A 22,181-nucleotide genomic window follows, 5' to 3' on the forward strand; every position below is an offset into this window, starting at 1 on the left:
GGTTAAAAAGACAATAGGGATTTTTGGATCAGAGCTCTATTACAGACAAAAAATATTTTTGGGCAGATTACTAGCTCAATTTTGAAGAAAACAGCAGATGTGACATGTTCCAAAACTGACCCACAGTCTAACTTCCAAGTACATGTAGAAAGGTCACTAGAATCTTCCAGAACAGTTCTTTATAGGTGACGTTGAGAATTATTTTTTGCAGGCTTTCTTCAAACACAAGAAACAAGATGAATTGACACAATGGACTTCTCAGGGTCTTTAGAGTTTTGCTGGAAAATGAAGCTGGGTTGTGGTTTTCTCTTCTTTGACTTCATCTCCACTCACTCCAGAAGGTAAAACACACACACTGACTGACAACCAAAAAGCTTGCCAGTTTTCTGCCCATCCCAGTTGCTCTGCTACTACTGGGCTTATCCAATCAAAGGATCGCTTGTGACTTCTCTGCCCGTTAGTTTGGAGATAGGCAAAAATCCTGCTGAGTCATGTGACAATCTGCAACACTATTGCCAAATTAGTTCTTTCAGTGCCCTCTTGATTAAAAAAGATTTATTCAGCTCAATGATAAATTCCTTTGTTAAAATATTTTTAACAAAAAAACAGAATCATTTTCTTAACACTCTGTAATGAGGAAAAACTTCTTCATACAGCGAGTCGTTAGGATCTGGAATGCACTGCCTGAGTGCAGTGGAGGCAGGTTCAATTGAGGCATTTAAAAGGGAATTTGTTTTTTTAGCTGAAAAAGGAAGAATGTGCAGGGTTACGGGGAGAAGGTGGGGGAAATGGCACAGGATGAATTGCTCATTAGGAGAGCCAGTGCAGACATAATGGGCTAAATGGCCACCTTCTATGCTGTCATAATTCTGTGATTCTGTGAATACAGAACAATTACAATGTACTGCACCTTAAGTTTATAGTATTAGCCATATGTGGCCAACTGTACTGATTAAATAAAAAATGAGTAATGGACAATGTTGTTAGACACCAAGTGATCTCATTACGTATTTGCATAGCACATGCATGCGTACTTTACCCTTTGTGCTTAACGATGAAATGATACGATAAACAGCAGGAGTGAGACAGTGTTTTACTTCCTTACTAAAAGACGGTAAATGTGTTAAGTACATGTACATGAAAGGCATTTATCTATAGTGTGTGTGTGTTTGCACAAGATGCTTTCCACTAAAATTAGTGCATGTCACTAAAATGGTGTCATTGTAGCCAAACATGTAACTAGTCAACAATTTATAGTGACAGTGGGACCCCCATCTCAGACATATTGAAAGTATCAGTCACTGCCTTACAAGAAGGATGTGATTGAACTGGAGAGGGAACAGTGGAGATTAACGAGGATGTTGCCAGGAATGGCCAATTTTAGCTATGAGGAAAGATTGGATAGGCTGGGAGTTCTGATGAAAGGTCACAGAATCTGCTCAACCTGCTGAGTATTTCCAGCATTTTCGGTTTTTATTTTGGATAGGCTGGGGCTGTTTTCTTTGGAATAGAAGAGGCTGAAGGGAGATTTAATTGAGGTGTTTAAAATTATGAGGGGCTTGAAGTGGATAGAAAGGACACATTTCCCTTAGGGGTCAACCCAGCAGAGTATTGGATGTGATAAACATAAGGAGAGAGGAGGTATTAATGGGATTAGCATCCCTGAAAGTGGATAAATCACCACGGCCTGATGAAATGTACCCCAGGCTGTTAAAAGAAGCCAGGGAGGAAATAACGGAAGGTCTGACCACCACTTTCCAAACCTCACTGAACACACGTGTGGTGCCTGAGGATTAGAGGTCAGCGAACTTTCTACTTTTATTTAAATGGAAGTGAGGGATAGACCTAATAATTAAAAGGCCAGGCAGTGTAACCTCAGTAGTGGGCAAATTATTGGAATCAATTCTGAGAGGAAAGGATTCACCAGGCTAGTCAGCATGTATTTGTTAAGGGAAGGTCGTGCCTGACTAACCTGATGGCATTTTTTGAAGATGTAACAAGGAGGATTGATATGGGTAGTGCAGTTGATGTGGTCTACTTGGATTTTTAGTAAAGCTTTTGACAAGGTTCCACATGACAGACTGGTTAAAAAAATAAAAGCCCATGGGATCCAGGGAAATGTAGCACGGTGGATACAAAACTGGCTTAGTGGCAGGAAACATAGTAATTGTTGACAGGTGTTTTTGCAACTAGAAGGCCGTTTCCGGTGGGGTTCCGCAGGGCTCAGTACTGGATCCCCTGCTTTTTGTGCTATACATTAATGATTTGGACGTAAATGTAGGGGGAACGATCAAGAAGTCTGCAGATGACACAAAAATTGGCCACATAGCTGATAGTGAGGAAGATAGTTGTAGACAGCAGAAAGATATAAATAGATTGGTAAGGTGGGCAGAAAAGTGTCAAATGGAATTTAACCCAGTGAAGTGTTAGGTGATGCATTTGGGGAGGTCAAACAAGGCAATGGAATACATAATTAATGGGAGGGTACTAAGAGGAGTAGAGGAAGTGAGGGACTTTTGAATGTATGTCCACAGATCGCTGAAGGTAGCAGGACAGGTCAATAAAGGTGGTTAAGGAGGCATATGGAATCCTTTTCTTTATTAGCCAAGGCATAGAATACAGGAACAGGGAGGTTAAGCTGGAACTATATAAAACAGTAGTTCAGCCACAACATGAGTACTGTGTGCAGTTCTGGTCACCTCATTACAAAAAGGATGTAACTGCACTAGAGAAGGTACAGAGAAGATTTATGAGGATGTTGCCGGGACTGGAAAATTGCAGCAATGAGGAAAGATTGGATAGGCTGGGGTTGTTCTCCTTGGAACAGAGGAGGTTGAGCAGAGATTTGATTGAGATGCACAAAATTGAGGGGCCTTGGTAGTGTGGACGGGGAGGACCTATTTATCTTCGCAGAGGTCAATGACTGGTAGGTATAGATCTCAAGCAATTGGTAAAAGGATTAAAAGAGGATATGATGAAATGTTTTTTCACCCAGAGGTGCTGGGGGTCTGGAAATCACTGCCTGAAAAAGTGTGGTTGAGGCAGAAAATCTCATCTCATTTAAAAGGGGCCTGGACGTGCACCTCAAGTGCCGTAACCTGCAGGGCTACGGACCAAATGTTGGTAAGTGGGGTTCGGGTGGAGTTTTTTTCCCCCCCGGCCGATGCAGACATGGGCCAAGTGGCCTCTTTCTGCGCCGTAAACTTTCTATAACTAGGAGCACAGATTTAAAATAATTGGTAGAATGATTAGAGGGGAAAATCGAGGAGAATTTCCTCACACCTGGAAACCACTGCCTGGAAAGGTGGCAGAGGGACAAACCCTCATCACATTAAAAAAAGTACCTGGATGTGCACTTGAAGTGCAAGGCTATGGACTAAGAGCTGGACAGTGGGATTAGGTTAGATAACTCTTTCAGTGGACAAAAGCATAATGGGCCAAATGGCCTCCTTCTGTGCTGTAAATTTTTCATGTTTCTAAATTAGTTGGCTAATTTTCCAAGACAGAGTGGACTTATCTTTTATTTAAAGAAAAACTCCTAGCTGTACTTCTCTAGATGCTAGTTACAAAATGGAATTAGTAGGGAGGAACACATGATGGTGATCTGATAGGAAAGGGAGGACAGAGATTACTATCCCCAATAACGTGGCAGATATATTTGCATGATTATAACAAACAGGAAACCTGTTGCCTTTGCAAGCTACTATACTGGGACACTTCTGAGAGAATTTATTTTTGTTTAAGACAGTAGCACAACACTTCAGTTCAAGCTTACTTATTTTTGCAAAGCAAACGATTCGTTGAGTTTGTCAATGATAGTCACTGAATGACAGCAGAGTCTTAAGAGTTGGATCAGTTTCTTGCAGGGAACGCCAAATGTTAGATTTTTACATAATTACTAAATATGAATTTCAAGTCTGAATTGTAAATATCAACCTTTGCGCAGTTATTGATTTTACAGTATAATGATCAGCAAAGACAACAAATGGTATATACAACAGCTAGAAATCTTCCACAGAAGTTGCAATATGACTTTCAGTACAGTTTTCAAAGCTTTTGAAGCCCGATTTCATATTCACAATCGGAGACTCACTACTCCAATAATATGAAGTATGTATCAATTCAAGGAGACTGACATGGGCCATGCAAATCTTTTGAAGACATCAAGTTACACACAGCAACAGTGACAGGAAACAAGATAAAACGTGTCGTGAGTGAAATCTTGAACACTAGTAAATGGGTCAGCAGTTTTGGTTTATACTGCGCTCGAGGTCACTTCTAAGAAATGGTCATATTTTGCGTCTTCTCACTCTACTTGCACATAGTTTCATAAAACTACCAGAATCCTACAACCATTGCAGCAGCATGGTCTGCATTAAAAGGGAAATGTAGATCACCATTTAGTTGCTTTTATATGAAGTACAATCACTACTGTTATTGGCTGTCATATTTGTCACAAAGAGCAAATAAATGAATGACCAGCCAATTTGTGCACAAAGTCCCAAAATTAGATAAATGACTGGATAATTTTTTTTGATGGTTAGCTGAATTTTGACCAGGACATCAGGAGAATGCCCTACTCTTCTTGAAATAGTATCATGGAATCTCTTACATCCAACTGAACAAGCAAACAGTACCTCAGTTTAACATCTCAGTGTTGCCAGAGATGCCGTCTTTTGGTTCAGTACTACGTGGGGATGTGTGCCTTGATTATGCACTCAAGTCTATAATCAGACTTGAAGCCATAGCCTTCTGACTCAGAGACCAGTAACAATGGGCCCAAGATGATACAAGAATAAAACAGCCAAAGCATGCGATGTGAACTGTACTCATCCCAATGACCTCGTAGTTGAGAGATAAGTTATCCCAGTGACTACGTTCAATCAACTGTATAGGCTTAACTGGGTCATGTGTCTGGAGCTTGATACAGCGGTGATACCTTCCTGTCGACATTTTATGCATAAACCGTATGGTGCCGCAGTGACACTTTAACTAATGCTGTCTGGATCACTACAACAAAAAGCAAACAAACATTCTAGCTCTAGAAATAGTGCAAAGAAGTAGCACGCTACTCCATCACCCCCAACTAGAACATTAAAAAGGACCTAGTTATGAGGAATGATTTTTTTTTTTAAATCACTTCATTACTTGGGCTTCATACAAGAACGGCCACCTTGATGCAGCATTGGGCAGCAGACTGCACTTAAATTGTATCCGAAATGAGTCATTCCCTTCAAGACAGCATATAAGAAAACAACCTGTACTTACATAGCACCTTCAATGTGGTAAAACATCCCAAGGCACTTCACAGGAGCATTAACAAAATGTGACACCCAATCACAAAGATATCAGGGGAGATGACCAAAAGCGTGGACAAAAGGGATAGGTTTTAAGAAGCACCTTAGGAGGAAGAGAAAAAAAAAGGTAAAGAGGTTTAGGGAGGGAATACCAGAACTTTGGGTCCAGCTGCCAATGGTGAAGAGATTGAAACCAAGGACATGCAACAAACCAGAATTGAAGGAGCGTCAATTACTCAGAAGATTGAGAGCTGAAGATTACAGAGATAGGGAGGGGTGAAGACATGGAGGAATTTGAAAATAAGTATGAGTTTTAAAATTGAGGCGTAATTGGGACCCAACGTAGGTCAGCAAGCACAGGGGTGACCGGTGAACGGAACCCAGTGTGAGAAGGACATGGACAATAGAGATTTGGATGACTAAGTTTACTGGGGAGGAAGAACATGGGAGGCTAGCCAGGAATGCATTGTAATAGTCACATCTAGAGATAACATCAATGACGGATTCAGAAGATGAACAGAGGCAGGGGGAGAGATCTGGTGATGGCGAGGTGGAAAAAGACAGGCTTGGTGATGGCACATGTGTGGTCAGAAGCTCAGAGAGGTCAAATAGGACACAAAGGTTGCCATAGTCCAGTTCAGCCTTAGTTACTAGGGAGAGGAATGGAGTCAGTGGCTAAGGAACAGAGTTTGTGTGGGCACTGGAGACAATGGCTTCAGTCTTCCCAACATTCAGTCGAAGGAAATTTCTGTTCATCCAGTAATGAATGTCAAACAAGCAATTAGAAAATTTACAGATAGAGAGGTTGAGAGAGATGGTGGCTGGGTATTGTCAGTGTACATATAGAAACTGATGCCAAGTTTTCAGATGATGTCAAAGGGCAGGATGCAGATGAACAACAGGAGGCGGCCAAGGATAGATCCTTGGAGGTCACTCGAGGCAACATGTGGGAGCGTGAAGAGAAGCCATTATGGGTGATTCTCTAACCACGACTGGACAGTTAAGAATGGAACCAGGACAGTGAAGTCCCACCCAGCTGGACGACAATGGAGACACACTGGAGGAGGATGGTGCGGTAAACAATGTCCAAAGTTGCAGACAGCTCAATAAAAACGAGGAGGAATACTTTACCTTTATCACAGTCACATAGGATGTCATTTCTGACTTTGCTAAGAGCCATTTTGGTACAGTGACAGAGGCAGAAACCTGATTGGAGAGATTCAAACATCAGAGTTCCAGGAAAGATGGGCATGAATCTGGGAGGCAATAGTACGTTCAAGGACTTGAGAGAAAAGGGACTTTGGAGATAGGGCAGTAGTTTGCAAGATGGAGGGGGTCAATGGTTGGTTCTTTGAAAAGAGATAATGATGGTAGATTTGCAGGACAAGGTAACAATACTTGAGGATGAAGAACGGTTAACAATATCAATAACATGAATGTAAGGAAGAGAGGTTGGGTGATCAGCAGTTTAGAGGAAATAGGGTCAAGGGATCAGGAACTGGGTCTTGTCAACACCATGAGCTTGGAGTGGGCACAAAAGGAGAATCTATAAATTAAGATTGGCCCAGTGGACATGAGGAAGTGAGGGAAGCAGCAGACCAAAAAAACAAAAACTGGAAATACATTAAACAAACAGGATACGAGATCTAATCCGAACTAAGCCACAAAATCTGTAAATCACTATGCAAAAGGTGAAAGGGGAAAAAAAAGACAGGAGCCACACAGTCACAAACTGAAACAATTTGGGCTCAATTCCCAGCAGAATGCAATTTTTTTACATTTTAAAAAATTTGTTCTCGGGGTGCAGGTGTCGCTGGCAAGGCTAACATATTTCACAGCAAAGGTTTTCCAGTCTGCCCACCATGCACTTCTATTCATTCCTAAGGATGGAAATGCCATGTTTTTACCTTAATCTTTGAACTAAATCTAGTAATTTTAATTCATTTACAAGGTTTATACAAATTGTTATCTTATATGTTATTTTAAATAGTCTTGCAAACTCTCAAAAAATGTGTCCTTCCAAAACCTTTTAATTGATCACAATTTGGCTGCACCTCTGCCCAGGAGTTGCATCGCACCACTGCAACATGGAAAATACAAACTATTACGCATTGCTCCTTTGTGTCTCGAAGGTAGAATATAACAAAAAAGTTTAAAACCGTATAGTTTTTCCTAGACAGACAAATCATTAACAAAATGTTCATTTTCAGGTCAACAAATGTGAAATGCAACCTTCCAACTTCCATGGATTTCACATTTACTTTTGACAACCTCCTTGCATATGAAATAATTGAATCAAGAGGCTTAATAGTTTAGACCCAATGACAACCTGTAAGCATGTCTATTTTTTTTTGTACTATTCACTATATTGCACAGATGAAGGAATTTTCCTCCACACGAGATCAGGTGGCAGGTTGTTCAACCTTGCCCGTCTTAGAGCGAAGACTAAAGTATGGAAAGTCCTCATCAGGGAACTCCTCTTTGCTGACGATGCTGCATTAACATCCCACACTGAAGAGTGTCTGCAGAGACTCATCGACAGGATTGCGGCTGCCTGCAATGAATTTGGCCTAACCATCAGCCTCGGGAATGCGAGCAACATGGGACAGGACGTCGGAAATGCTCCATCAATATCAGCGACCACGCTCCGGAAGTGGTTCAAGAGTTCACCTACCTAGGCTCAACTATCACCAGTAACCTGTCTCTCGATGCAAAAATCAACAAGCGCATGGGAAAGGCGTCCGCTGCTATGTCCAGACTGGCCAAGAGGGTGTGGGAAAATGGCGCACTGACATGGAACACAAAAGTCCGAGCGTTTCAAGCCTGTGTCCTCAGTACCTTGCTCTACGGCAGTGAGGCCTGAACAACGTATGTCAGCCAAGAGCAACGTCTCAATTCATTCCATCTTCACTGCATTCGGAGAATCCTTGGCATCAGGTGGCAGGACCGTATCTCCAACACAGAAGTCCTCGAGGCGGCCAACATCCCCAGCCTATACACCCTACTGAGCCAGCGGCGCTGGAGATGGCTTGGCCATGTGAGCCGCATGGAAGATGGCAGGATCCCCAAGGACACATTGTACAGTGAGCTCGTCACTGGTATCAGACGCACCGGCCGTCCATGTCTCCGCTTTAAAGATGTCTGCAAACGCGACATGAAGTCCTGTGACAGTGATCACAAGTTGTGGGAGTCCGTTGCCAGTGATCGCCAGAGCTGGCGGACAGCCATAAAGGCGGGACTAAAGAGTGGCGAGTCAAAGAGACTTAGCATTTGGCAGGAAAAAAGACAGAAGCACAAGGAGAGAGCCAACTGTGTAACAGCCCGGCAACCAATTTTCTCTGCAGCACCTGTGGAAGAGTCTGTCACTCTAGTATTTGCCTTTATTGCCACTCCAGGCGCTGCTCCACAAACCACTGACCACCTCTGGGCGCTTACTCATTGTCTCTCGAGCGAAGGAGGAGGTGGAGGAGGAGGAGGCGGAGGAGAAGATGATTCCATGACCTTAAGTAACCAGAGATGCATTTAACTAATAAAAGAAAAGCCACTAACTACAAAGAGGGAGAGTCTCTGGCGTCTACTCACTAATATGAAATGGCCATCTCAAAATCACGTGTGTGTGTTTAGCCTAATTCCCCCACATTAAAAAGACAAAAAAAAAACATAAAATTGCATTCTGAATGGGATAACCTAGCTAAAAAGGCTTACTAATAAACAATGAATTTTACAGTTTGTAGCAAAAAGGAGTCTGCTTCCAACAATGACAATAGTCTAAAGCTTAGTCTCTTAGCTGAAGGGACTGCAATATTTTCCAAAAAGAGACAAATAAGAACACGTGAACTTGGAGCAGGAGTAGGCAACTCGGCCCCTCGAGACTGCTCCGCCATTCATTAAGATCATGGCTGGTCCGATCATGGCCTCAACTCCACTTTCCTATCAGCCCCCCCATAACCCTTGACTCCCTTGTAGAAGCTAACTCAGCCTGGAATATATTTTCATGACCCAGCCTCCACTGCTCTCTGGGAAAGAGAATTCCAAAGATTAACTACCCTCAGAAGAAGCTCCTCCTTATCTCGGTCTTAAAATGGAGACCACTTATTGTGAAACTGTACCCCCGAGTTCTAGATTCCCCTACCAGGGGAAACATCCTTTCAGCATCTACCCTATCAAGACCGTCAGAATTTTATACATGTTTCAATAAGATCATCTCTCATTCTTCTAAACTCCAATGAGTATAGGCCCAACCTATGAGACTCAAGCCAACCCCGTCGTCCCAGGAACCAGCCCAGTGAACCTTCTCACAACTGCTTTCAATGCAAGCATATCCTCAAGTAGGGACAGCAAAACTGTACACAGTACTCTAGGTGTGGTACTGGGCATTGGAGAGACAACTGTAGCAAGACTGGCCTACTTCTATACTCCATTCCCCTTGTAATAAAGGCCAACATTCCATTTGCCTTCCTAATTACTTGCTGACCAGCATTTTTGTGATTCATATACAAGAACACCCAGATCCCTCTGCACCGCAACATTCTGCAGTCTCCATCCATTTAAATATTATTCTGCTTTTCTATTCTTCCTGCCAAAGTGGACACCTCACATTTTCCCACATTATACTCCACCTAAATATAGCATATAATTAAAAAGGGAGTGAAGATTATACAATTGTGGAAAATAAAAGAAACAACATCATGGGAACAAAAATTAAAGTTTTACATGACCCACAGCACTGACAATATTGATGGAATATAGTTCCAGGAGGTGCCAAAGCCACTCCAATACTTTGCCCCATGCCATTCTTGTGTGAACCTATACAGTCAACCAGCTGTTTGCCAGAAGGACAATCAAAACTAAATCTGACACTATCCTTGCAATGTCTGTGCATGGGTATACACACACAAACCTCAACTGATTTCCCCCATCACTAATTCGTATTCAACCTTATACAGCAACAAATGTAGAAATCATGACCATTCTTCTCCGTGGATTGCATTTAAAAGCACACTCTTATTGGCTCTGCAAGTTACTAAGGTACCAAGTAGCATCTGTCAATTGTCCATTATTAATGCATCACGCTTCAAAAACTGCAAGTTCCAGGCAGCTAAATGCAGATATGTTGAGTCACACTCCTCTAACATGGCATAATGAAATTCTGCTATATTGATTTGAACAGGAATTATAGTACATGAATGGAGAGTGCTGTCAAGCCTGTCATGGTACTCGAAGTGATGACATCAGGTTCCAGAGAAACTTGTTTAAACTGAAGTACAAGGAAAGAATTATCAAGAAAATTCACATTGCAGGTAACACAATCAAGCTCTTCATTCTGTAATAAAAATGTGCCTCATCCAAACTGAACAGCACACACACTATTGGCTCAGTGTAATGCTTTCTCATTTCCAACAAACAGCGTCCTGTGCTTCAAGTTAAATTTCCAATTACAGACAGCTTTGTGTATAATTCAACCTGCAAGTTATAAAATTGGGAACAGATACCCTATACATCAAACACTCCATTTCGACATATGTGGCACCAGGACTATCCAAATTAACTAGATGGAGAAAATAGCGGCAAGGATTTCAAAAATCAATGTTTTGACCATCCTTACAGTTCTTTGAATATAAGACATGGTAGAAGGGAGAAATGCAGTGGTTGTAGGGTGAATGAACTTTAGGAAAGCTTTTGACAAGGTACCCTGTTGGATATGACTGGAGAATATTAAGCAGTATGGATTCAGCGGGAAGGATAGTAAACTGGATTAAACATTGGTTAGAAAAGGAAAAAGCACAGTAGCAGTTAGACAGTTTTCCCCTCCCCCAGAATGGTTGGAAGTGGGTAGTGGTGTCCCTTAGGGTTCAGTTCTGGGGCCACTTCGGTTTACTTTATGTATTGATTTTGATACAGATCTAGAGGGAGTGGCATCAACATTTGAAGACAATATGAAGATAATATACAGGAAGTATTTAATTCTTTGGAAGACCAATGAAAACTGCGAAGGGATATTAATAAAATAGTGGAAATTAGCTTTAAAAGTGGCAAATGGAATGCAATACAAATTATGAGGTCATGGAATTTAGTAAAATAAAACTAACAGCAATAATTATACTCAATACAGATATGCTCTATATAGTGAAAGACTTGGGGAACACAGATTCAAAGATTACAACAGCACTTCAGGTTGCTACTGCTGTAAAAAAAAATGCTAATTAGAATACCAGGTTTTAGTAGATAGGTGCTTGATGGCTGGCATGGACACGATGGGCCGAATGGCCTTTTGCTGTGTTGTATAACTATGACCCTATCTCAAGAGGCAATATAAAAGTCAAGAGGTGATAGGAGCCTAAATAAAACCTTAAGACCTTACAGTGCTGTGTGCCGTATTGGGCTCCATACTATAAAAGGATAGGACAGAATAATTGGAATCAGATTGTTTCCAGGAGTTAAGGGGTAAAGAACAAGGGGTCTTAGATACAGGATTAAATTTAAGAGATTTAGAACAGAGGACAAGAGAATTCTTCCAAGAGTTGTGGGGCTGTGCAGTTCATTTCCAGTGCTAGTCGTTAAGACAGAAGCTATATCAACATTAGATTCGATAGGTAATAAAAAGAATATGGGAAAATATTAGCAAACGTGACTAGAATTATTCAGTTACGTGGAGGATAAATGCCCACATGAACTGGCTGGATCAAATGGCCTGTATCGGTGTTCTAACTTCTGTTTATTTCATTTTTAGTGCAATAAAAGTTGTGTGCTCACATTGAATGCATTGTTTTTATTTCCATGTTCTTTTGGCACATTTAATGAAGATTCGTTAAATATCGATGTGTAAATACTTCTAGCTCTTGGACCTTTTTTAGACCTAACATGCCGTCTGACCATACTTTAACAAAGTAAGTATCTTTAGTGCCTACATCTCATCTTAGAACCTTAGATGGTCAATTTGGTCATTTTCTTCTGTACTACCACCTTGCACCACAATTTCAGTCCCCACAAGTGATCTCAACTGATCGTGGGAACAATGTGTGGTAATTGGCACAAAGTCCCCATATTCACATCTTGCTTCCAGCTTTTAAAAAAGACAAGCATTTATATAGCACTTCTCAAACCACCAGATGTCCCAAAGCACTCCACAGCCAGTGAAGTACTTTTGAAGTGCCGTCACTGTACCAAATGTAGGAAATGCAGCAGCCAATTCATGCACAGCAAACTCCCACATACAGCAATGTGATAATGACCAGACAAAGCTGATTTTGCATGATGTTGATTGAAGGATAAATAATGGCAGGAGAACTCCCCTGCTCTTCAAAATAGTGCCGTGGGCTCTTTTACATCCACCCGTGCAGGCAAATGAGACCTCGGTTCAATGTCTGATCTGAAAGATGCCAACTCCGACAATGCAGCATTCCCTCAGTACTGCACTGGAGTGTCAGCCTTGGTTCTGTGTGCTCAAGTCCTGCTGTGGGACTTGAACCTGAAACTCTGAGACTCAGACAACAGTGCTACCAATTGAGCCATAGCTAACAGTCTCTTGAAGCCTTAGTTCTCATTTCCACTAACATGTTGAATTAAATTGACACCCGTTTCAGATTGCCTTTGATTAACAGTGTATTGACAGCAAGATATCTGTACATAAAAAAAACAGAGATAAATATTTACTGCTTATTGTTGAAGGTTAACAGCCTTGATGGTACTTGAGTAATTAAAAATTAAATCAATTGAAACAAGTTAATAAAGTTGTTTCCAATTTTGTATTATTAAATACAACAAAACTACTTGATTTGATATAACTGATACAAGCAAAAGAAAAAAAAAAAAGTTGCCCGTCATGACCTCAGGATGTCCCAAAATGCTCAACAGCTAATGAAGTATTTATGAAATGTACTTAACTATTGTAATGTTGGGAAATCTGGCAGTAACATTTGTTTCACTGCTGTTAGTGTGCAAATGAACAAATAATCTATTTTAGTGACACTGGGTAAAAGGGTAAATGGTTTCCAGGGGATCTCTCCAACACCACTATGGTATCTTTCACATCCATCCAAGGGTAGGTAGATGAGGGTTGTTGTTTATCATCCAAATATCACCTTAAATTATACACCCAAATCTCTGGAGAGGGAATTGAACCCGCAACCTTCTGACGAGGAGGCAAGGAGTACTAACTGGCTCAAGGTTGACACCCAAACAAGCAGATATAAATTCAACTCCCGAGAAAAATCTGGCAGCAATTCCTGCCTGTGCTGTGCCTACACTTTCTATTCACTTCTGAGCCCCTCCCAAGCGCTGCTGGTAAAATTACAGGGGAACATGCAGATACTGTTGGGCTTGATGGAGAAAGTAACAAAAAAGAAACCAAATGATAGTGAATAAGAGCAGCCTGCACAGAATGGAACACAACACATTGCAGTGTATTTGCACAGAACTTAGCCGCTGTAGCAACATCCTCCAGATGGAAAGGTTTATGTATATTTGGAAAAATCTTTACAGTACCACATGGCAACATATCTGCATCCAAACACTGGAGCAGGTACTGCATGTCAATGCACCAATGAAAAATGGCTTAACACTCACTAGAACAGCTGAAGGGAAATAAAAAAGAATAGGATTAATATTTTGGATTCAGTGGCTCATTCTTGGTTGTTGGACCACACCAGCATTCGGTTACATATTTGCACTCATCCATTCTCCAACATGGCGAACTATATACAATTTCCCTTTGCACCATTCTCCAAGTGTTCTGTGAATACTAATGAGAAAAGACACCCAAAAAGTCTGAGAAAAATTATGAAGTATTCATTACCAAACCAGGTAAACAGTATTTAGATTTCATTAAAATCAGATTACATGCAAGAATGGACTCTCAAAACTCTGTACACCATTCAATCATCATGATATTAATTCATTCAACCACACACACATTCTGGCAATTATCATGACTGTTCTCTGTTTCTAGCATCTATGTACAATCGTATCCAGTTAGTCCAGCTTTCACAATATACAAGGTTACTTATTCATCAGTTTCTTTCTCTCACACAGCTGCTGCCAATGCTATATCGAAGCTTACTTGAGTTATCACTGGGGCAAGCACAGGAAAACGTACAAAAACTATAAGCAAATGAGATGTCAAAGAACCAATCCACCCACATTCTAAGTTTTCTGCTTTTAACTTCAGAGGCTCCTACCATTAACCTTGATTTCCCCTAAGTTTTCAAAAGTATGTTTCTGTAGCATTATAATTTGCTAAACAAAATTAAATATTTTATGCAATAAACAAGCTTCAGAAAGAGTTGGATGCTGCATGATTAACAGAAAAAGCAGCTCCGACAATTACAGAATTAAGGATCCACTGCAAGTACATTAATTTTCTTCCTTGTTTTCGCCCTGCAATCATTTGAATCTTTTCTCTTTCAGATTATGTTTTTTGGCTCCTAAGCTCACTCACTCCACCTTAACAATTAAATGCATGTGTCAAATATATGGCGTTACAGTCAGGCACTTCAATGCACCGGATTTTGGAAAGATAAGAGTCTCAGCCACAATTCCACACCCTATGATTAGCTTGGCTGCACTGTCTGCTGGAGGTCAAGTGGAGACTAGGCATTTCCCACCTTGGAGGGAAATAATACTCTGGCAGGCAAGCTTGTCTGTGTTGGTCTCGAAAGTCTGCTTGCAGCTATTAGAAAGACACTGGTGAGCAGGCTGAAAGCAGGCCACTTTCCAACTCAGGAAATGGTGCATTGCACAGATTTAAAGACAAAATTAAAACAAAACCAAAAGGCAAGTTAGCTAAAAATAGCAAATGAAATCAGGTTTCTCCCAATGGCTTGGTAGCTAAATGCACCATTAGGTGCATTACTGAGCCTTATGTATCTGTGCTGGCCTATGCTAAATCCTTGATCTGTTCTGTGACAGCCCCCATTCATACTACAACAATCACTTTCATGGTTTCAGAATATAACCATTTACTTGAATGTTTCACTTACTATACTTGATATGACATTGCAGAATCTATCAATGGATTATTGTGAATTGCTCCAAAATTGTGAATATGACGAGGACAGATCCAACCCCAAATTCAGGAAAGGGAGGTAACGGGCAGGAGAAAAAAAATAATACCTTTTATTAAAAAAATAGATGCATAAACCACATTATCAGCCTGTCCACAGCTAATCTCAAAATAGCGGGCATGAGTTTGGTGTTTGTGGCAACTGACAGCTGGAGACATAGCAGGCAAAGCCATGTGCAAGGGGAAGCTTAATGACCCTAGATTTTAATTTACGGGATTTCTGTTGATAGTGTACCAGACATTAGAGCTTATCCTGTAAAGCAAATAGAGCACCAACTGATCTCGAACAGCATGGCAGTTTGGGTACTGACTGCTGGCTTTTGAGAGTTGGGGTGGAAGACGTTAAGAGACAAAAGAAAATCAGTCAGGAATCCTATTTCTGGTCTTGATCAAGTGATCCTGCTGCAAAATGCACAAAGGGGATATCAGACTTGGCTGTAATGTTACCAATTCACCCACCACCATTTCCCCCTGCCCCCCAGGGGAAAGACTGCCAATACTCTCGTACTGTATATCCAGGTTTGATCATGAGGAATAGCTAATTGCGCAAGGTACCATTCATAGAAGTGCACCCAAAAGTCGTCACAAACTAAGATATCTTTCATTCTGAATACCATACTGCTAAAAACTCAAGCTTATTATTTTGAGATACACGAGAAGCAAAAGCATCTTTGCTAGATGTAAAAGAAATCACTTGATTACTGACAGTTAATTTTTGTATGCCTTTAGTTTACAAAAGCACAGGCTTGTCACAATAATAAGCAGGATTCTCCCTCTGCAGCAAATAAATACAGTATAATTAACATACCAACTTAATTTTATTGATGAGAGAAGAGTTGAGACCGTGAAGCAGAAAAATTAGTAAAAGAATTATCCAACAGGTTGACAGAGCAGTTAAAAACCATACAGTATCCTGAGCTTTATTAATAGGGGCATAGAGTACAAGAGCAAGAAGTTAAGTTGAACTTGTAGAAGACACTAGTTTGGCCTCAGCTGGAGTATTGCGTCCAGTTCTGGGCATCGCACTTAAGGAAAGACGTGAGGGCATTGGAGAGAGAGTAGAGAAAAGATTCACAAGAATGGTTCCAGGGATGAGGAACTTCAGTTATGAAAATAGATTGTAGAAGTTAGGACTGCTTTCCTTGAAGAGAAGGCTGAGAGGTGATTTGATAGAGATATTCAAAATCATGAGGGGTCTAGACAGAGTAGATGGAGCAAACTGTTCCCACTCGTGAAAGGATTGAGAAGGCACAAATTTAAAGTATTTGGTAAGAGAAACAAAAGTGACATGAGGAAAACCTTTTTCACACAGCAAGTGGTTAAGGTATGGAATGAACTGCCTGAGAGTGTGGTGGAGGCAGGTTCAATTGAAGCATTCAAAATGGAATTAGACTGTTATTTGAAAAGGAAGAATGTGCAGGGCTATGGGGAGAAGGAATTGCTCTTTCGGAGAGCTGGAGCAGACATGACGGACTGAATGTACTCCTTCTGCACTAACAATTCTGATGCTGTGAATCAAATTTCAGTTGAGAAAAATCGAACTATCAAGGCAGTTACTTTAGATATTGAACAGTAATGTTATGACTGGTCTGAAGAATCATTTCTACAGACTCCTGTACATTTTTAATGTAACTGTAGCCTTCAATAAATGGGCAAATGTATTCTGTTGACTACAAACGAGATGAGGCCTATTCACCACATAATTGCTTGATTACACTCCAGGAGGCAGAGTACAGTTGTATTAAATTTGAAAATCCATATTAATTTATGAAAAAAAGCTCCTGTTCCTTGAAAACCTCACAGCAGAAGTTAGCTTGGCTGGGACTTCGGTACTCATTCCCCACCCACCCTTTCAAAATAGGGAATAGTCAATGGTGCAAAGAAAAATAAAAGTAGTATTTCCTTCACCCTAAAAAGAACAAAACTTTTCACAAAAAAGTCTGAAAACCAAAGTAATGTGTAAAATAGCTTGCTACTGCGATAATCGAGATTATATCCTCAGCAACATGGCTGATTTTTATTTCAATAAACTGTTTGCTGTGTTCTCTGCGAGTCCAGAAATAACCTTGAAAATACATCAAATTATAAAATACAAGTTTCACACATAGGAACATTTTAAGGAAGGACACAATCAATAGCAGTTAAGGAAGGCATCTGGTATATTTTGACTGGAAAGATTTCCCCATGTAACTGAGCTGTCAAGGAGTTAGACTTCCGTTCATTGTGGGGAGAAAAAGAAATGGGTGGGAAATAATAGCAGGAAACTTCTAATATATAAACTGCTGTGCAGAGACAATCTCATGGGGAGGTGGAGGGAGAATTCCAGACAGCATTCTTGTTTGTGTCACAAGATTTAATTCACACGCTATGCCAAAATGTTGAGAAATTCAGAAAATCTCTTCAACCCACCGTTAACTTTCCCCCCACATCCAGCAGAATGCAAGTTCCAATGTAACGCATCTTAAAAGAAATTTTAAAATTGCACCAAATAAATAGCTCCACAGAACAGAGGAACCTAGCTGTGAAAGTCAGTGGATTTGTACAATATTGTTTCTTTCCACATTATATAGAGGAAGAGTGAGGCAAGATAATAGAAACCATAGAAAAGTTACAGCACAGAAGGAGGCCATTCAGCCCATCGTGTCCACGCCGGCTGAAAAAACTAGCCGTCCAATCTAATCCCACCTTCCAGCACCTGGTCTGTAGCCTTGCAGGTTACAACTCTTCAGGTGCAGGTCCAGGTACCTTTTAAAAGAGTTGAGGGTTTCTGCCTCCACCATCGATCAGGGCAGTGAATTCCAGGCACCCACCACCTTCTGGGTGAAAAGGTTTTTCCTCACGTCCCCTCTTATCCTTCTACCAATCATCTTAAACCTGTGGCCCCTGGTAATTGACCTCGCCGCTAGGGGAAACAGGTCCTTCCTGTCTACTCTATCTAGGCCCTTCGTAATGTTGTACACCTCAATTGTACCCCTCAGCCTCCTCTGTTCTAAGGAAAACAACCCTAGCCTATCCAATCTTTCCTCATAACTGCAATTTACAAGCCCTAGCAACATTCTTGTAAATCTCCATACTCTCTCCAGAGCAATTATATCCTTCCTGTAATGTGGTGACCATCTGGCAATACTCCAGCTGTGGCCTAACCAGCATTTTATACAGTTTCAATATTACATCCCTGCTTTTGTATTCTATACCTCAGCCAATAAAGGAAAGCATTCCATAGGCCTTCATCACCACTATCGACCTGACCTGCCACCTTCAGGGACCTGTGGACATGCACTCCAAGGTCTCTCTCTTCTTCTATCCCTCTCAATATACGCCCATTTATTGTGTATTCCCTTGCTTTGTTTGCCCTCCCCAAATGCATTACTTCACACTTCTCCGGATTGAATTCCATTTGCCACTTTTCTGCCCATTCAACCAAACTCATTCTGGAGTCTACAGCTATTCTCATCACTATCAACTGCACGGCCAATTTTTGTGTCATCTGCAAATTACCCAATCATACCTCCCACATTTTAGTCCAAATCATTAAAGTATACCACAAACAGCAAGGGATCCAACATTGAGCCCTGTGGAACATCACTGGAAACCGCTTTCCATTCGCATTCCCCCGTATGCCGCGGGCTTTCATTTTTCCGACCAGGTGGCCATGTGGGACCTTGTCAAATGCCTTACTAAGATTCATGTAGACTACATCCGATGCACTACCCTCATCAATCCTCCTTGTTACTTCCTCAAAAAATTCAATCAAGTTATTAAGACACGACCTTCCCTCAACAAATCCATGCTGACGATCCCAGATCAATCCATGTCTACTTAAGTAGCAGTTTATCCTGTCATAATATCCATAACATGATGGAGAACTTCCTCCTGTTGCCCAGCGGCCTCTTTTCACATAGCCTATACTGGACAAGATCTCTCTGTGACTTCAGTGTGCCTTATTGTTTCTGCACATTTATTGCAGGGAACACTGCTTAATGCTTCAAACAAAAAAACTCCTCTCTTCCTTCCCTTTGCCAAAAGTGTAAGGGAGGTGAGAGGAAACAGGGAATTGTTGTGGCAAAACATTAAAAATCATTAGTATCCAAACATGCTACAACTTGTGACCTCATATCCAGCACAATATTAGCCAAGCCCAGTGAATATTACTGCATAAAATGGATATCACATTGATAGGTACCTTTCCTAAAGTTTCACTTCATATTTCAGATGAGCAAGGCTAAAATTTAATAGGCCTTTAAAATGCACCAAAATTCAAGTTTTTAATACATCTAGATTTTTCATTTGGTTAAAAGGCATTTTAATTCTCAACTGTTCTTCTAAATATACCAACTGATGCCAGGGTATGGTGCCACAGGTGGCAGCAATTAACCTCTAGAACCTCATCCAAGCAGTAATTCTTCAGAATCTCGACAACAACTGTAAAATAAAATCACAAGGGCCATTCCACCTCCTGCCCAACATAAATACATACAACCACACTGGCCCCTAGAACAGTCCCTGCTTGGAACCAGGAATGGGGAACGCTGATTTTTTCAAAGATGCTAATATCCACAGCTATACCAGATGAGATGACCCAAGTCAACAATGACTAGGAGAATCACACGGCAACTTTTACTACTGTCCATGACAAAGTACCATGGAACACTACCCATCAGATTTATTAGTTTCTGACAAATGAGTAGGCAATATAAATTTAGTGACACTTCTCACGTTCCTTTGTAAGCCGTGTATAGAAGGGACTTCTTTTTTCTAAACAATCATGCTGAAAAACGATAAGTTTGAAAAGCGTTCACCATGTTGAAAAACTGTAGCAACCTTTGACAGAATCACAGTTAAATGACTACTATCCTACACCAAGACCTTAATTTTCCTAAGATGCAGATATATTTGCCCTAAACGGTCATAATTTACCATTCGAGGCGTCCACTTTACTGATGTGCTTATTCCATTCAAAATTAAAATAGCCCAATAAATCGTCGTCCAATAAACGTCTACGATGAGAACTACAAACTAAAATCATGTGCTTCAAGACTCGCTGTTTCATTTAAGCAAAAGGCAAACAGCTACAGTAGAGGGCTGGTGATGTGATGTTGGGTGTTGCCGACTTGTACGAACATGTGTCCAGAAGCAGCTTTTAAGAATAAACACACACATTCAGGAAATGAAAGTAATTTAGAAAAAGCGGCGATGGAAAGAGATCAAGTTTAAAAAAAAAACAATGTCTATCTCCTAAAACAGACACTAGAAGAAATGGAATCGGCAGCGATGGGACAAGAGAGGAGCCGCCTGCTTCAGTAATGACGGACAGGATTGTCCAAGTGCAACTGGGCTGAGGGAAACCGTCACAAGCCGGGTGGGTTTAAAAGATGGCTCGGGAAGAGGTTGAGAGAGCGACTGTTTGTAAAATGAAGCTTGAGGCACGGCTCTGGGATCGGTGCCGAGAGTCAGTTACCCCGGGCAACGGGCGCCGGGCCTCTCCACCCAAGGCCACGGTCTCTGCCTCGGACTCGCCTCCCTTCCTTCCTCCCCAGCCCATACAGACAGAGAGAAAGCGCGGCCGGCAGCCTCTTACCCCGCAAGCTCGACGCCCAGGAGAGCAGCAGCCCGGCTCCCAGCAGCAGTATCATTCGAGCCCGCATCCTGGGGCCGCCCTAGGCAGGGAGGATTGAATCTGGAATATTCCACGGGCAACCAGCGGCCGGACGGCACCTTTAACTCTACTCTACTCCGCACGGCTCCAGCTCCCTCCTCTTGTTCTTGTTTCCCCCTCAGTCGCCAGCCGTCGATGTAGAGCGGACACCACTCGTTACCTCACTGAGTCTTCCTGGAAGCGCCGCTGCCCGCCCCCGCTCGCTGCCAAATCAGGAACCCGCCCGCTCGCTCTTAAAGGGGCCGCGTCCTCCTCTCCAACTGCACCAAAATACGTTCACTTGCTCAATCTTTCCCTGTGGAGTTGTAACACCTTCCAAAAAAAAAAGGCATCGACATTTCTTTTCTCGTTCTTTCTAAAGACTTAGATTCAGAAAGTGCTGCAAAAAACAAACAAACACAGCAGCTGAATGAGAAACGCTTTGGGGGGGGGGAAACATTAATCAGAACTTGGAGCATTCACTGTTTTCCTTTCGTATTAGTAGTTTTAATAAATGTTCTTGGTGCAAGTGAGGATGACGGGTGACTAACTGTGTTCATAAGCATCGTCTTGTGTGGAGAGAGTAGGGCTGAGGTGTTGTTTAGCCTGTCGTGAAGACCCCACCTGCCACGAATGAAGCATATTAATTTCATCATATGAAACATTAATTTTAAACTCTTGCTGGACTGAAGGGATGAAGAGATCAGCAGTGGCTGGAAAAATTTGCATTCTAAGAGACAGTTGCCTGGGAAAAGACAATGGAACTGCTCACTGATCCAATGAACCCAAATGGATTTTGATCACCAGACACTGAATGTGGAACAAGCCAACATTCCATTTCCCGTCACCCCCAAACTATGGGTGTCTGCTAAGATGAAAGGAATCCACAAAACCGCAGGAGTTTGTTTAAAAAAAACTAATCATATGACTAACCTGCTGGCCCAGGGTTTTTGAATTGGGTTCACAGGACAGTTTGAAGACAGAGACTGCTTTGAAGACAAAAGAGAAGGAAGGTCTCTCTTCCTGGTTCTCTCTCTCAAATTTCCAGATCCATTGAAGTCACTGAAACCTCAAGAGAGAAGACTCCTACATCGAAACAAGTTTGAAAGCATGCACTGGGCCCCAACGAAACAGCAAGATTTAGCTGCAATCAAAGATTCTACATTGAACTTAAAGGACAGTAAATGAC

General features: G+C 41.5%; 1 protein-coding gene across 1 annotated transcript in view; it reads right to left on the reverse strand.

Annotated features, from left to right (window-relative positions):
• adam10a (ADAM metallopeptidase domain 10a) overlaps window positions 1-21,210 on the reverse strand; it is a 157,186-nt gene extending 135,976 nt beyond the window's left edge. Inside the window, exon 1 of the mRNA XM_068017899.1 lies at window positions 20,936-21,210. Within this exon, the coding sequence (XP_067874000.1) occupies window positions 20,936-21,002 (67 nt within the window). The 5' untranslated portion in view covers window positions 21,003-21,210. The remainder of the gene's footprint in view (window positions 1-20,935) is intronic.
• Between the last annotated feature and the right edge of the window lie 971 nt (window positions 21,211-22,181).

This window comes from Heterodontus francisci, chromosome 38, assembly GCF_036365525.1.
Source record: "Heterodontus francisci isolate sHetFra1 chromosome 38, sHetFra1.hap1, whole genome shotgun sequence".
Lineage (NCBI taxonomy): Eukaryota > Metazoa > Chordata > Chondrichthyes > Heterodontiformes > Heterodontidae > Heterodontus > Heterodontus francisci.